Source organism: Dasypus novemcinctus, chromosome 24 (assembly GCF_030445035.2).
Source record: "Dasypus novemcinctus isolate mDasNov1 chromosome 24, mDasNov1.1.hap2, whole genome shotgun sequence".
NCBI classification, from domain to species: Eukaryota; Metazoa; Chordata; class Mammalia; order Cingulata; family Dasypodidae; genus Dasypus; species Dasypus novemcinctus.
The window spans coordinates 22592599-22606704 of NC_080696.1; the positions used below are offsets into that span (position 1 = coordinate 22592599).

The window sequence follows — 14106 nt, forward strand, 5'->3', positions numbered from 1 at the left end:
ATAAATTCTATGAACATTGAACATTCTGACTGTTCTGAATAAAAGTAGATATTTGTTTAACAAATGTAAATAACCCCACCATGTGGCACGCACTGTCTAAGTGCTTTACCGATTTAACGGAAAAGCAACTACTACTGGCCCCATTTTACCAATGAGACAAGTGAGAGTCAGAGAGGGTGAGGAATGAACCAGGTCACACAGCTCACAGGTTGTGGGGCTGGGACTCATACCTGTGGTTTGATTCCAGGTCTCTGGACTCTACCACTCTTTTTTTTTTTTTTTTTTTTTTTTTTTTATTTTAATTTTTTTATTTTTTATTGACTTTGTAATAATATTACATTAAAAATATATATGTGAGTTCCCATTCAACCCCACCCCCCCACCCCCCCTCTCCCCCCCCCCCCCCCAACAACACTCGTTCCCATCATCATGACACATCCATTGGATTTGGTAAGTACATCTTTGGGCACCTCTGCACCTCATATACATTGGTTCACATCATGGCCCGTACTCTCCTCTATTCCATCATGTAGGCCCTGTGAGGATTTACAATGTCCGGTGATTACCTCTGAAGCACCATCCAGGGCAGCTCCATGTCCCGAAGACGCCTCCACCTCTCATCTCTTCCTGCCTTTCCCCATACCCTTTGTCCATTATGTCCACTTTTCCCAATCCAATGCCACCTCTTCTATGTGGACACTGGATTGGTTGTGTCCATTGCACCTTTATGTCAAGAGGAGGCTCAGATTCCACCTGGATGCTGGATGCAATCCTCCCATTTTCAGTTGTAATCACTCTAGGCTCCATGGTGTGGTGGTTGTCCTTCACCTCCATCTTAGCTGAGTGTGGTAAGTCCAATAAATCAGATTGTAGGTGCTGGAGTCTGTTGAGGCTCAGGATCTGGCTATCACATTGTCATGGACTCTACCACTCTTAAACACATATGCAGTCATGTCTCAGGTCCTACTGTTGTGTAATAAATCATCTAAAGATCATGGTGGGTACAACAACCATTTTATTTTGCTCACAGTTTTGTGAACCAGGGATTTGGGAAGGGTGTAGCCTGGCGGTTTTTGCTTGGAGTCTTCTGTGTGGTTACAGTCAGCTGACAGCTAGGTCTGATGACCTAAGAGCTCAGTTAGGCTCGATGTCCAAGGTGGGTCCTCACCTGGCTGGCAGGTGATGCCTAGTGATGGCAGGGAACTCAGATGGGACAGTTGATTAGAGCCCCTGTTCAGTGTGACAGTCTTGGGATAGTGGCCACCTTACATGGCAATTGGCTTCCCCTAGGATGAGTACCCCATGAGAGCTGACCAAACTTTGGAGGTCACTGTTATGGTTGAATTGTGTTTCCCCCAAAAGATATATTGAAGTCCTAAACCTCAGTACCTGTGCAATTTGGAAATAGGGTCATTTCAAATAGCATTAATTAAGTTAAAATGAGGTCATACTGGAGTACAGTAGGTCCTTAATCCTATATACTGATGCTCTTATAAGAACAGGAAATTTGGACACAGAGACAGACTAGAACACTGTGTGATGAATGTGATGGAAGTTGAGGTGCCACAAACCAAGAGTGCCAAAGATTGCTGGCCACCACCACAAGCCAGGAGAAAGGCATTGAACTGATTCTTCCCTACAGACTTTAGAGGAAGCACGTCCCTGCCAGCCACTTAATGTCAGAATTTTGGCCTCCAGATTTGTGACAGAATACATTTCTGTTGTTTTGAGCCACCCAATTGGTGGTCTTTTGTTACGACAAGCCGGAAGACTAAGGCAGACACACAGCGTCACCTCCTGTTTTAGTTTTCTAGGCTGCTGAGGCAAATACCGTGAAATAGTTCAGCTTAAACTGTGAAATTTATTTGTGTGTGGTTTTGAGGCCAGTAAATGTCCAAAGGCGATGCTTTCTCCCTGAAGACAGTGGCGTTCTGAGCCAGCTGCTGCTGATCCTCTGTCACATGGCAAGGCACATGGCGGCTCCTCCTGGTCCCCTCCTTCCCTTCCTGCTTCTCTGCTGTTCTACTCTGATTTGGTAAATCGATCATCACTCTTGCCAGGGGTTCTCATTTTAACTGCACTGTGGAAACACTAGAGAGTTTTAAATAACCCAAATGGCTAGGCCAGAAGTAGAGCGGGGGGCGGGATGGTTTAAAGCTCCCCTGCAGCTTCAGCCTGCAGAAGATATTGGGAGCTGATGGTCTAGTGTTAACCTGGGGAATGAGAGAGGGCTGTTTCCTGATCTTTGATAAAGCTGAGGCCATATCACTGGGAATGGCACAGCAGAGGCTGCTTTAGGATCATAAGACTAGGTCTGAAATCCAAAAGTGGTGACTTAAGATAGTTACCATTAAAGCAAATTATCATGATTCAACCAAACATGACAATTCTCTTTTCTCCCTGCATGTTCCTCCCTCCTCCTCCCACTGCCAAGTGGCCTTGTATTATACAGTCTTCCACCCAGAGGGACTCAGACTGGCATTACCCTTCTACCCTCCTCTCCACCCACTCCCATTGCATAGCAAGGGCCTGGGGGCATCCTGCCCAGGACATCATCACACCCGGCATGCTTGGTGCAGGCCCTGTGACTGCTGCCTGCATCCTTTTACTTTTACATTTATTCATTTTAAGTGTTAAATGTAAATGTATATTTTATTTTACAAATAAACTACATAAATATACTTAGCACAATGCCTGCCTCTGAGACAGCACCCAATAACCTTTAGATATTGATCAAATTACACCTGCTCAGAGTATTTGGTGGCGATGGGTGGGGAAAGGCTAGACCAGAAGCTCTGGACTCTGGGCCCAACTCTGCCTTGGCTGACTTTGTGACCTCATCCTCAGGGGCCCCCATTTCCTCACCTCTAGAAGGAATTGGGTCTATATTTTCTATTTGCACTTTCTTCTCAGAGTTACCATCGGAGCCAAACCACATAGCATGTGACTCTGTCCCCCGAAAATGGGGAAGTTACTTGTGGGCAGCTTTGTTGTGCTCAGATGTCTGGCAATCCTGGGCTCTCGGTGAGGCAGGTTACTCTGAGTTACCTCAGGAGGCCTGAGAACTACTTGTGGACAGAGGAGCAAAAACAAAAGGCAAAACCTAGCTAAGCCTGTGACTGCTGCAATATGGGACAGAGCCCAAAGCAAGGTCATTCTCCCAGAAGACACAAAGAATCGGCAGTGCTGCTTAGGATGGGCCACCTGCAAGAGCAAGTTGCCTAATGAGTGGCTTGAAAACCTGAGGAGCGTGGGTCATGCTTCATATGCAGCCAAGGTCGTCAAGGATCTGCCTGCTGGGAAGGCGGGCTGTGTGGGAGCCAGCCCTCTTTAAGTCAGAGCAATTGGCAATGGGATGTGAGAAGAAGAAATGTGGGTCAGAAGACTAGGAACTTGTTAGTGAATTTCCAGAACTGCTGGGGTGATCCAGACTGGCTAAGACAGTTTGCACTGATGGGCAGGTTTATAATATGGGAGCTGAATGCAGAATTCTATCCATTAAAGTTATTCCGTTCCCTCTGCTGGGACAGTGTTCGCATAGCAACCTTGATGATTTTTCTTCTCATGCACACTTTTCTACATGGAAAAACATGGACCAGCCTAAGGACATGCATAGAACTGCCATGCAGTCGGGTGCTATAATCCTTTGATTTTATATATATATATATATATATATATATATATATATATATATATATAAAACGTATATGTGTGTGTATGTAATATATATCTATATAAATATATATAATCTCTTTGTCCTCTTTTCTTAGCCATCTTCATTTAAAGAGTGTTAATGGACAGAGCTGGGCTGGGAGCCACCAGGGCCACACATGGCTACTTGAAATATTACTGATCCAAACTGAGATGTGCTGTGAGTATAAATACACACTGCATTTCAAAGGCTTAGTACATCAAATGTGGGTGAACTAGCTCATTTCCCCTCAGCCTGGTGTGGAAATTTGCATATTAAAGATGCTCAATAAATATTTGTTCAAGGTTGTTGTAGTAAAATCATTATTTTTGGCTGATCTTTTTTTTTTTTTTTTTTTAATCCAGTAAAATCTGTAATGGGTTAAAGAATTTAGTTAACTGGGGCAAGTGTTGCACCAGGAAGCTTTGCTGATAAACTAAGTGGCCCAACCTCAAGCTTACAGAGAATTTTCCTTGGCACTAATAGGTAAGTGATAAAAGCTGCTTCAAAAATCTTCTGGACTAAAACAGTCCCATCCAAGCCATGGGTCCCTGAGTTAGAACACTGGGTTAATTGACTGGTTACTTGGTTGCTGGAGTGAAACCAGGACCTTTCTTAAGCAAAGCCCTGGCTGTGTCTGCAGGCAGTCGTCTTTGCCCCAACTTCTCCAGGGTTGAGGTCACCTTCTATCCAGGTGAGACTTACCTTTCTTCATTTCACACCATGCCCATCATCTGTTCCTTTGGCTTGTGAAGCACAGAATGCCCCCTGCCTAGCCCTTGCAAACCATCCACTCAAAGCCTCTGAAAGCAGGATGCAGGACGGATCCTGAGGACCCAGGGAACTGAGCACAGAGATGACAGGGCCCATGCATAAGCCCCCAGCTCAGTCCTAGTGTCCTCTTGTTAAAGGCAGTCTGCAGGGAGCTCTGCATCCAAGGGTGGTGGAAATTAAATGAGGCAAGGCAAGGAGCTGAGAAGGACACAGCTGTCAGACACCCAGGGGAGGGATACCTGAGGAACACTCCTGTGCTTGCTCCCAAGGGCTCCTGCTCCCTCTCCCTCCAGGAGAGCCATGCTGGGGTTTTGGCTGATCAGAGTGGCTCTGTGGATTCCCCTCGAGCATTTTGCTTCAGTGCTCATCACATGTGCAGCTGCACTGGGGGTGGGAGGTATTTTGGGGAACAATGGACCTCAGCAATAACCAGCCTGTGAGAAAGTTTTCACCTCTGGAATAAAACAGCTTAAAGAACATTGCAGGGAGATGTGTGAATATGTGTGTGTTTTTTGTTTAGAACTGTATCTTCCCTATTTTGGATGTTAAAATATCCACTATTCTATGGAAGGATGGTGATATCACCAGGCGATATGCTGTATCAAATAGCCCCTTAGAAAAAGAAGAAAGTTTATTGGATGCTAGTTCCACTATGTTTTACAGTCTACATCCTCTAAGTTGTAGCCCTGCCTAAGAACTGGCAGGAGTACCCAGGGGTAAAAACTCTAGCAGGGGCAACTTTCCAATGTCTGCTAGGGTGCTGCTTTCAGCCTTTATTTTGCCCCTGACCTTGATTCTGATTGCTATTTTCCCCAATCACATGTACTTTAATGTCAGTCTTTGCTTCCTTCCTGGGGCCTAAAGCCTTTTGTGAAAAGAAATAGATGCAAATCATTAGTTAGTTTCTAGGGAGCCTGGGAGTTTGATCAACTCGCATAGCCTGATGAAATCTATCACCCCTAATATACCCCTGAGAACTGGCAGTGGACTGTGGGAACCACTTGATTCCCCTCCCTCACAGCCCAGCCCAGTCCTCTGGGTACAAGGTCTCTTTTCAAATGCAAACATGGGGTTTCCAGGGCCAGCCAGTTCTCAAGCGCTCCCTACTCCCTCTTCTATTTGCCAGGAGCCCCTGCAGCTGGCCAAAAGAGTCCAAGGCCTGCTGGCTGTTTGACCTGCTGGTGAATCACCCCTGGCTGCAGAGCGAGATGTCCCAGCCAGCTCTTGCCTCCTCATCTGCCTTCTAGAAACCCACGGGACAGGAAGTCCTTCAAAAAGTAACTGCCCAGACCCTTAGTTCCACATCCAAAAGACAGTGAACAACTCAAGGAGAAGCTCATGTTGCTTTTTTATTTAATCAAGTGAGAGCAGGACCGTGCTCCATGTGCAGGGTGTATGGGGAAAGCAAGGAAAAGAAAGCAACAAGGTAAGAGGCACTTGGCTGTTCTGAAACTACCTGGAGAAGCCTTTATTTTCCTCTCTAAGCCTGTGGCATCCAGCAGGGTGGGGCTTACCAAACTATGGGCACAGCTGCAGGTGTCCAGTGGAGGGGAATGATGCTCTAAATGGGTGAGGGGACTGCTGAGCAAGAGGTGGACAGCGCCGCCACCTGTAACCCAGATAGCTTTATGCCTCACGGCAGTTGAATTTCACTAGGGAGGTAATGTTCATCCAAGGAACAGTGTAGACCTGGAAAGAGCAGTGGGTTTTCTGCAAAAGGGAAGAGAGAGGAGCCATCAGTGAGTGCTACAGTTGAAAAGGGACATTCCCACCCACCAGACCTCAGAGTGGAAGCTGAGCCCCCACCTCTGGGAATCTGCAGTGCCCTTTCCTCTCCGGCTTCCCCTGGATGTGCTTAGGTGGCTACCCTCCTGCCTCCCCCCACCCCAGGAATGTCACCCAGTCCAGCCCCAGTGTGCCTGTCCCTGTAAGCAGCAGCCTGTGCTCCTCCCTACCCGCAAAGGCCCTCCTCCTCCAGTGCCTGGGTCAGAACTAAGAAGGCTCAGAGAGAAGAATCTGGGTGGGGTGGACTAAGGGTCAGGAAAGGTTCCTTAAAAGAGACAGGGTGTGTGTGTGTGTGGGAGATGACAGGGCAGTGCAACTCTTCCCACTGTGACACCCACCCCGGAGGCCTCACATGGACCACTTGGGCCCATGGGGAGGGGCTGGTATCAGAGGGTTTAGGCTGCCCAGAGGTCTGCAAAGACCCTCTAATCTGTTTAGTGTGGCTGTAGGCTGTTGGCAGTGTGGGTCCAGGCTGGGATTAAACAGTCCACTCTGGAAGGGGGAGGGAAGCTTGCTTGGTAGCTATAGATATAACAACAAAAACAGCCTCTTTTTTCTCTACAGGAATGACCCCGAGTAGCTGCTTCCTCCAAACCAGCAGGCAACACCCCAAAAGCATGCAGTGTTTTCCTAACAATGCCCCAATTCCCAAGTTTACAATCCCCCCCCCAATAAATTCAAATTAATCATACAGAGGAACCCTCCATCATTCCCACTTAAGTCTGCCACACATGGCCGTCCCCACCCCCACCATCAGGCACACACCTTACTGAGCTGGCCCTGGTCATGGAAGGGGCAGGTGGCCAGGTTGGGCTGGGACTTGGTACACGTGGTGCGTCCAATGAGCACATCGATGAAGTAGTTCACTCCAGACACGATCTGTGCACATGGAAGAGTGGGATTCGCTTATAACAGCCCACATCGATTTTACGCACACACAGCTAGTTCACTGAGGTGGACCTGCATTTCTCTGGTGGCCCCAGTTGCCACCCACAGAACACAAGGGCCACCTTCTTGCTGGCTCCTGGCACGGGTGGCTGCTGTCTCAGGTGCTCATCTGGAATTTGTGTACAAAGCAACTCCAATGGCTAGTACAGGTGTCTCACACAGCCAAGCAGAAGCAGAGAAACAGAAGGTATAAGCCAATCCACTCTGGAGGGGGGAAGGGGGGCTTGCTTGGTGGCTATAGGTTGAGGACACAGCTCCCCAAAGCCACCAGTGCAGAGACAAAAGAACAGCCCCAGGAGCACAGGGCAAGGGCTTAGGCACAAAGTGATGACACTTTGCCCTGCACAAAGGTCTCATTAAACTCTGTTAATTCTGTTCTAGAAGACTCCATCTATTTTAGGATGACTAGCATCTGATGGTTACATTTAAGCCAAATTCCTGCTACTAGTCTATTTGTCCATACAGAATTTCATTTCCTCCCAGACTGATCTATTTCCTCATTTAAAATTTGGGGATGAGACGCTCCATGCACACCACCCCTCCTTTTCCAGCTCTGGGTGACCACCCTCTCTATTTGGCCAGAGGAATACTAAACAACCAGCTGGCAGGGTACTGGATGGTCTTTTATAGCCTTTATTTATTTATTTTTGTCAACTGTTCTCTAAATCTGCAATTAGATGAAAAGGTGATCTCTCAAATGCCTACCTTTCCAATGTTATCTTTGATGGAAATATTCTGCATGCCTTTCACATTTGGGGTTGCAGAACATATTTTAACCCTTCCCTCATAACGGGAACTCCCTCTCCAACCTCCCCCCCCAGTCCTGGTTGTCACCAGGGAGAAGCACCCCGAGGAGGAATCAGAGCTCCAGCCGTTGTGCTGGGGAACCAGTGCAATTGTGTGAGGCCTCTAGGCTCAGCGCCCCCATCTGTAAACAAGGCACAAGCCTGATCAAGTCCTTCACTCCAAGTCAGATAGGAGAGGAGCAGGCCAGTGGGGACCATGCCGACAGGAGCAGACGCCCTGCCCAGAGGGATGGCAGGCGGGAATGGCACCTGGTCTTGACCCAGCTTCTGAATTTTCAGAAGGTGGACACGAACTCTAAACGCTGACATCCCATACAGTTTCTTGACTATGCACCGCTCTGCGAAGAGGATGCAGGTCACTGGTCTGAATCCCAGCCGCCCTTCAAAGGCAAGCTCATCTTGTGCTGCCCTCTCCCATCCCCCCTTCTCCAGGCGTCTGCCCTTCTTATCTGGCAGAGGACGGCAGGCTGGCAGGGCAGGGGGCAGGCGGCAGTCCTCTCTAACCTTTGGCAACCGTTTCGTAAATCTGAAGTTACGTCAAAATAAAATGCTAAAAGGTAACAAGAATGCTTAAAAATATCTTTAAGTGGCAGAGCTGGGAGGGCAGCTAGGTGTCTGGGGCCCGTTTTTTCCTCTTCCCATGGTCATTTAATGAAATCAGTTCACACTCGGCACCCGTCCCACTCGAGGAGAAAGGACGGCCTGTCAGGAAGAGGCGGAGCCGGGGCGGGGCTCGGACCGCAGCGAGGTCACCGCCTCCCGAGAGGCAAATCTGACAGCGGGCTCAGGGCTGGGTGGCCACCGCCCCACTCGGGAGCGGGCTTGCGCCCCGGCCCTGCCCTGGTGACCCGGCGGCCCCTTACGGATGCGCCCCGGGCACCCAGGCCAGGCGCGCCAGGGAGCCACCGCTTCTCTTCCCGCCCGCTCCTCGGGTCTGGACGCGAGGAACCAGGACTGCGGGGGCCGGACGCACCTGCTTGCGGGTGCGCAACACCTCCACCACGCGGCTGTGGTACTTGTCGTTGCTCGCCTTGTTGTACTCGCTGATGGCAAACTCCAGGGCGCGCTGCACGCCCTCCTCCTTGGCGTCGGCTTCTATGGGGCCGCCCACCAAGCGCGGCTGCTTGCCGGGGTCCCTACCCGCCGCCGGGCTCACGGCCAAGGCCAGGGCCAGTGCGGCCAGCAGGAGCAGCGCAGCGCGCAAGGGCAGGGCCATGGTCAGCTGGGACTGGGACTGCTCGCCCGGCGGGCCGCCGCGTCTTTATACTCTGGATGGCCCGCCCTCGGCCCCGCCTCTTCCTGGGTAGGTCCCGCCCTCCCCCGGCCTCGCCCGGCCCCGCCCCTTTCCCCCGCCCGTTATTCCCCGCCCCCTCCCGCTGTGCCCTCTCCCGGCCCTGTGTCTCCCTCCGTGGCCCAGTGCCCTTCCTCCCGGGTTCTCCTCTTCTCCCCGACCCGTCCTTCTCCCGTGCCTGTCATCCCTCTCAGTCCAGGCCCTCACTGAGCGCTGCCAAGCCCGGATCCTCCGGGTCCTGCAGAAGGAGTCCTCGCACTTGGGTGCCCTGCAGAGTCATCCTTTGAAAAGGCAAGAATATCCGTCCTGCCTTCCTGGCGTCGGCCCGCGGTTCCTAACGTAGAGGCGCTGGCTTGACTTCTGGGAAAGCCCCGGAGCAGGGTGCGATTTCAGAGGCTGGGGAAGGCCCATTTGCGCCCTATTCTGGAGAAGTTTTGCCGAACACAAGTGAAATACCCTTTAGTTGGGAAAAGCTCACCGCGTTCTCCTTTTCACAGTATGTTTTGATTAGTTTATATATTCAGTCAATAAACATTTCTTGGACTTCTTCCTGGGCCTGTGTGATTTGGAAACTTGATCATGCAGAGCCACACTGCCCAACAGAGATGTAAGGTGCTCCGTTAGAGGAAAAAAGAGAACAGATGAAAGACATGTATTTAATAATCATTTTATTTAACCAAATATATCCGAAATATCATTTCACCCCACAATCAATATACAATTATTATTATTTTTTTAAGATTTATTTCTCTCCCCTTCCCACCCTGGTTGTCTGCTCTCTGTGTCCTTTTGTGTGTTCTTCTGTGTCCTCTTGTATTCTTGTCAGTGGCACTGGGAAACTGCATCTCTTTTTTGTTGCATCACCTTGCTGTGTCAGCTCTTCGTGTGTGCAGCGCTACTCCTGGGCTGGCTGTACTTTTTTTGCACTGGGCGGCTCTCCTTACGGGGCACACTCCTTGCATGTGGGGCACCCCTATGCGGGAGACACCCCTGCATGGCATGGCACTCCTTGTGCTCATCAGCACTGTGCATGGGCCAGCTGCACACGGGTCAGGAGGCCCTGGGTTTAAACCCTGGACTTCCCATGTGGTAGGCAGATGGTCTATCAGTTGAGCCAAATCTGCTTCCCTACAAACAATTATTAATGAGATCTTTTTCATTCTTTTGTGTGTGTATATAGTAGGTCTTTGGAATCCAGTGTGAATTTCACATTTATGGCCAGCTGTCAAGTCAGACTGACCCCATGTCAAGTGCCAGAGGTGCCTGGTGGCTCTGGGGTGTGTGGGGGGCCAAGGGAGGCAGTGCTTACTTATTTAAATCGGTAAGTGATAGGTGGAAGTGAAATAGGGGTGATAGACAAGAATGGGGTGCCAGGTGACACTGGTCAGGGAGGCTTCTTTGAGGAGCTATTTACTTGAGACCTAAAGGACAACAAGTCCAGCCAAGACCAGGGAGATAGCACTGAGCAAAGGGAAGAGCAGTGCAAAGGCCCTGGGGTAGACTGGAGGGTTTTCAGCTAGAAAGGTGTATGAACTATATCTCCTGCTGGCAGCTGTGGGGACAACAAGCTATGGGTACCAGGAGCAGAAGGGTGCAAAAAGACCCCCACCAGATTGGTGAGGGGGGGAGTGGGGAGGAGGGTGAAGGGGGTGGGCAGCTGAGGGACTATGTACCCAAGGTGGCAGGCTGCTCTTGCTTCTCCTGCCTCAGGGAGCCACATTGCTGGCCTTGGTCCTCTGTCTACTGCTTGGGAAACTTACTTGAGTTGAAAAATTATAAAATCAACTTTAATGTGGTATAAATAAAATGTCCCTGTGTTTTGTATCTAGACTGAGGAATTTTAGCAAATGTACATAACAGCATTACAACTACATCAAGATCTCAAATATTTCCCTTACCCCAGAAAGCTTCTTCCCTGTGTCTTTGTAATCAGTCTTCATGCCTACCCTAGGCCTCAGGCTGTCGACCTGTCAGAGCCTGTAGACTCATGTTTGCCTGTTCTAGAACTTCCCATAAAAGGAGCCAGGCAGTGTGGGCCTGCCTGTGGCAGCTTTTCTGGCTCAGCATCATGGCCTTGAACTTCCCCTGTGTTGTTGCATTAACCCAATGTTTGACTCTCTTTCTCCCATAGAGCCCCAGGAGTGGTGAGGCTGGAAGCTGTTGTGAATGGAAGGTTAACTTCTCCTCTACCATCTGCCTTCTGCCCCCACAGGTAACACTCTGGCAAGTGACTTAATGGTGAAGGTGGCAGGCTTTGCCAGAAGCACTGGGAAGTCTCTGGCCCTTGAAGGGAACAAAAAGACTCTCTTGGGTGGGATTGAGGGGAAAGTCAGCATCAGTCCAGTAAGCCCACCTGCTGGGATCTTGGGGCAGGTGACGAATGCGCTGGGCCAGCAGGAATCTGGCATGTTGGAACATTATTGAAGATGCGTGTTGATAGAGAGTATTAGGATATGAGACCCAGTTGTCCAGAGGCTGGGTTACTGCCTGACCCTACTGGGAGTGGGGAACCCCTAGAATCAAGAGCTCCACTAGATACATCGGGCAAAACAGGGAGGGCATTTGCTGCCTGGTGGGGCAGTGGAGGTTTTTGAAGAAGGCTGCTCATGATGCTTTGCCTTAGCTCACCTGGCAGATGAGCTGCTTGGAGGGGTGTGTATCCTAATTCAATGCCTCTCCGTCCCCACAGAGAGATCCCAGTGTGGGTGCACAGAGGATCTCCAGCATGGGATGCATTAATGAGCCTCAGAGAACCCTGAACCTTGGGCCCAGAGGAAGATGGAAGAGAATGGCAAGGGGGGAGGGGGGAAGGAGGAAAGGCCTCAGGGCAGGAGGGTGTAGTTGGTGGAAGGGATCCCATGGGTCCCACTCTGAACTTCCGGTGCACCCTGCTGCTGTGCTTGTTATAATAACCCTCCTGCCCAGGAAAAATGGAGCTCTGCAAAGCCTAGGACTCTGAAATTTTTAGTCAGATGGGTAACAGGAGCCAGGGGATGGGCCAGGCTTGTTTGCACAGAGCTGGAGTGCTGCCTCTCCCTCTTGTTATCCATATCCATTTACACGGGGAAGCTCCCAACCCGTTCTTTAACTATGTGGCCATCCTGGAGAGTAGTGTACCCAAATGGCAGCAGGGCTACTGTGGACAACCCTTCCCCTTCACAGATCACCTGGGGATTTGCTCCCCCTGGGACCTCCTCCAGGTCATGTATGGGGGCAGGGGGTCCTCAGCATCATAGGGTCCTTTGGGGGCACAGCACAGTTCTTGGATGGACCATCATGACATGGCTCTTTCCCCAGAGTCGACAGGGATCCAGGCAGTCTGTCTGGTTTTGCTGTTGTGGGTGCGAATGTTGTGGCTTCGGCCTCAACAGACACTCTGCTGCCAGGTGTGCTCTGTCCTAGGTGCGAAAGCTTAGACACCACCATTGAAAATGTGCACTTCCAGGTGAGCCCACACATGCCCAGGCAGACACACACATGTGCACAAGCATGTGCATGCACATACATGCTAGCATGCACGCATACCCACAAGGCAATGCACACTATATATGTCACAGTGTGACCTCAATATCTCAAAAGGCTGAGGGGTCCCCAACCTTTTCTGGGGGCAAGACCCAGAAAAGCTGAGATGGGGGCCAGGGGTGGGAGAGGAGAGGGAGTACTTTGATGGTGGCCGAGGTGGGGACAGGAACATCTGACGAGATCACAGGAGCCAGGAGTTCCATTGTCTTCTTTTTGCCTTTCGTGCCTTCTGCCACAGCACAGACTCCAATAATGATATGAAGTGGGGGTTAGGATGAGGCTGGAAGTCTGTTCCAGCTTTTTGGATGGTCTTGGGTAGGTGCTTTCTTTGCATTTAATAAATCTGGAGAGGTGGACTACTTTTTAAGCGGTCATGTCTGAGGAGTGGGAAGCAGCAGGGAAGAGCAGGCTTTACCAGTGGTGTTCCTCATGTGTGATGATTTGAAGCTACATGGGTCCCAGAAAATCATGTTCTTAAAGCTCATCCATTCCTGTGGATGCAAACCTGTTATAAGTAGGGACTTTTGATGAGGCTGCTGAATAAGCGTTGGCCCAGAGTGGGTTTTAATACTCTTACTAGAGTCCTTTTTAAGAGAATGAAACTCAGACAAAGAGTGAGGAAGTCAAGGAAGCCAGAAACTGAAAGCAAGGAAACCCACAAGAGAAGGGAGAGACCAGCAGACACAGCTGTGTGCCTTTCCATGTGACAGAGAGTCCAGGATCGCCGACAGCCCATCTTCAGGAAGAAGGTAACATCTTGAGATGCCTTGATTTGGACATTTTCACAGCCTCAGAATATAATCTTGTGAACTAATAAATCCCTTGGTATTTTTCTTTTGCTAGTTTTTTATTTTGGTCTCTCAGGATTATTGGTTCTGGCAAAAAAAGTTTAGTTGGGAAGATATTTTTAAAAAATAATGTGCATCTAGGGACATTTTAAAAATTTGTACACAATGTTTTCTTAACACAGTTAGGAAGCAGTTTCTGAACATACTTACAAGAAATTGCCATCAAGAACATGATTGCTGAAAGGTATTTTTTACTCTACATTTTAAGACTACCACCCTGAGTATGTAGAAGATCTTCTTTTTAAATGTTTGTAAATGTCATCTTCTTTAATACTGGAAGAAAGAAATATTCTGTTGTGTTTCATAGTGGTTAGGATGTCCTTCATGGAGCTGATTAAAAAGGAGGAATTTGAAAACAAACAAAAAAATTAATCCCTTGTAAAAGCCAACCCCAGCAGTCTAAAACAGCATGGTTAAAAATCACAGGTTAGCCCATGTCCA

The 14106-nt window shown here is 49.4% G+C and overlaps 1 protein-coding gene and 1 long non-coding RNA gene across 2 annotated transcripts in view; one reads left to right on the plus strand and one right to left on the minus strand.

Annotated features, from left to right (window-relative positions):
* Positions 1–5796: 5796 nt before the first annotated feature.
* Positions 5797–9252, minus strand: LOC101433478 (cystatin-C). Its single transcript, XM_004465306.5, has 3 exons — positions 8978–9252; positions 7016–7129; positions 5797–6175 (listed from the first exon to the last, which is right to left on the minus strand). Exons 1-3 carry the CDS (start codon positions 9218–9220, stop codon positions 6092–6094), a joined length of 441 nt encoding a protein of 146 aa, XP_004465363.1. The 5' UTR covers positions 9221–9252; the 3' UTR covers positions 5797–6091.
* The window catches only part of LOC111765794 (uncharacterized), a 73560-nt gene continuing 66268 nt past the window's right edge, over positions 6815–14106 (plus strand). The window contains exons 1-2 of the long non-coding RNA XR_011647296.1: positions 6815–9586; positions 11427–11507. This is a non-coding gene — a long non-coding RNA (uncharacterized lncRNA). The remainder of the gene's footprint in view (positions 9587–11426; positions 11508–14106) is intronic.

What these genes read in the sequence shown, in the direction of transcription:
- LOC101433478 (XM_004465306.5), bottom strand. Translation starts at nt 9,220, where the DNA reads ATGGCCCTGCCCTTGCGCGCTGCGCTGCTCCTGCTGGCCGCACTGGCC. An exon ending in TGTTGCGCACCCGCAAGCAG is followed by an intron (nt 7,130 to 8,977) that starts GTGCGTCCGGCC and finishes CCATGTGCACAG; the next exon opens with ATCGTGTCTGGAGTGAACTA. An exon ending in ACCAGGGCCAGCTCAGTAAG is followed by an intron (nt 6,176 to 7,015) that starts GTGTGTGCCTGA and finishes TCCCTTTTGCAG; the next exon opens with AAAACCCACTGCTCTTTCCA.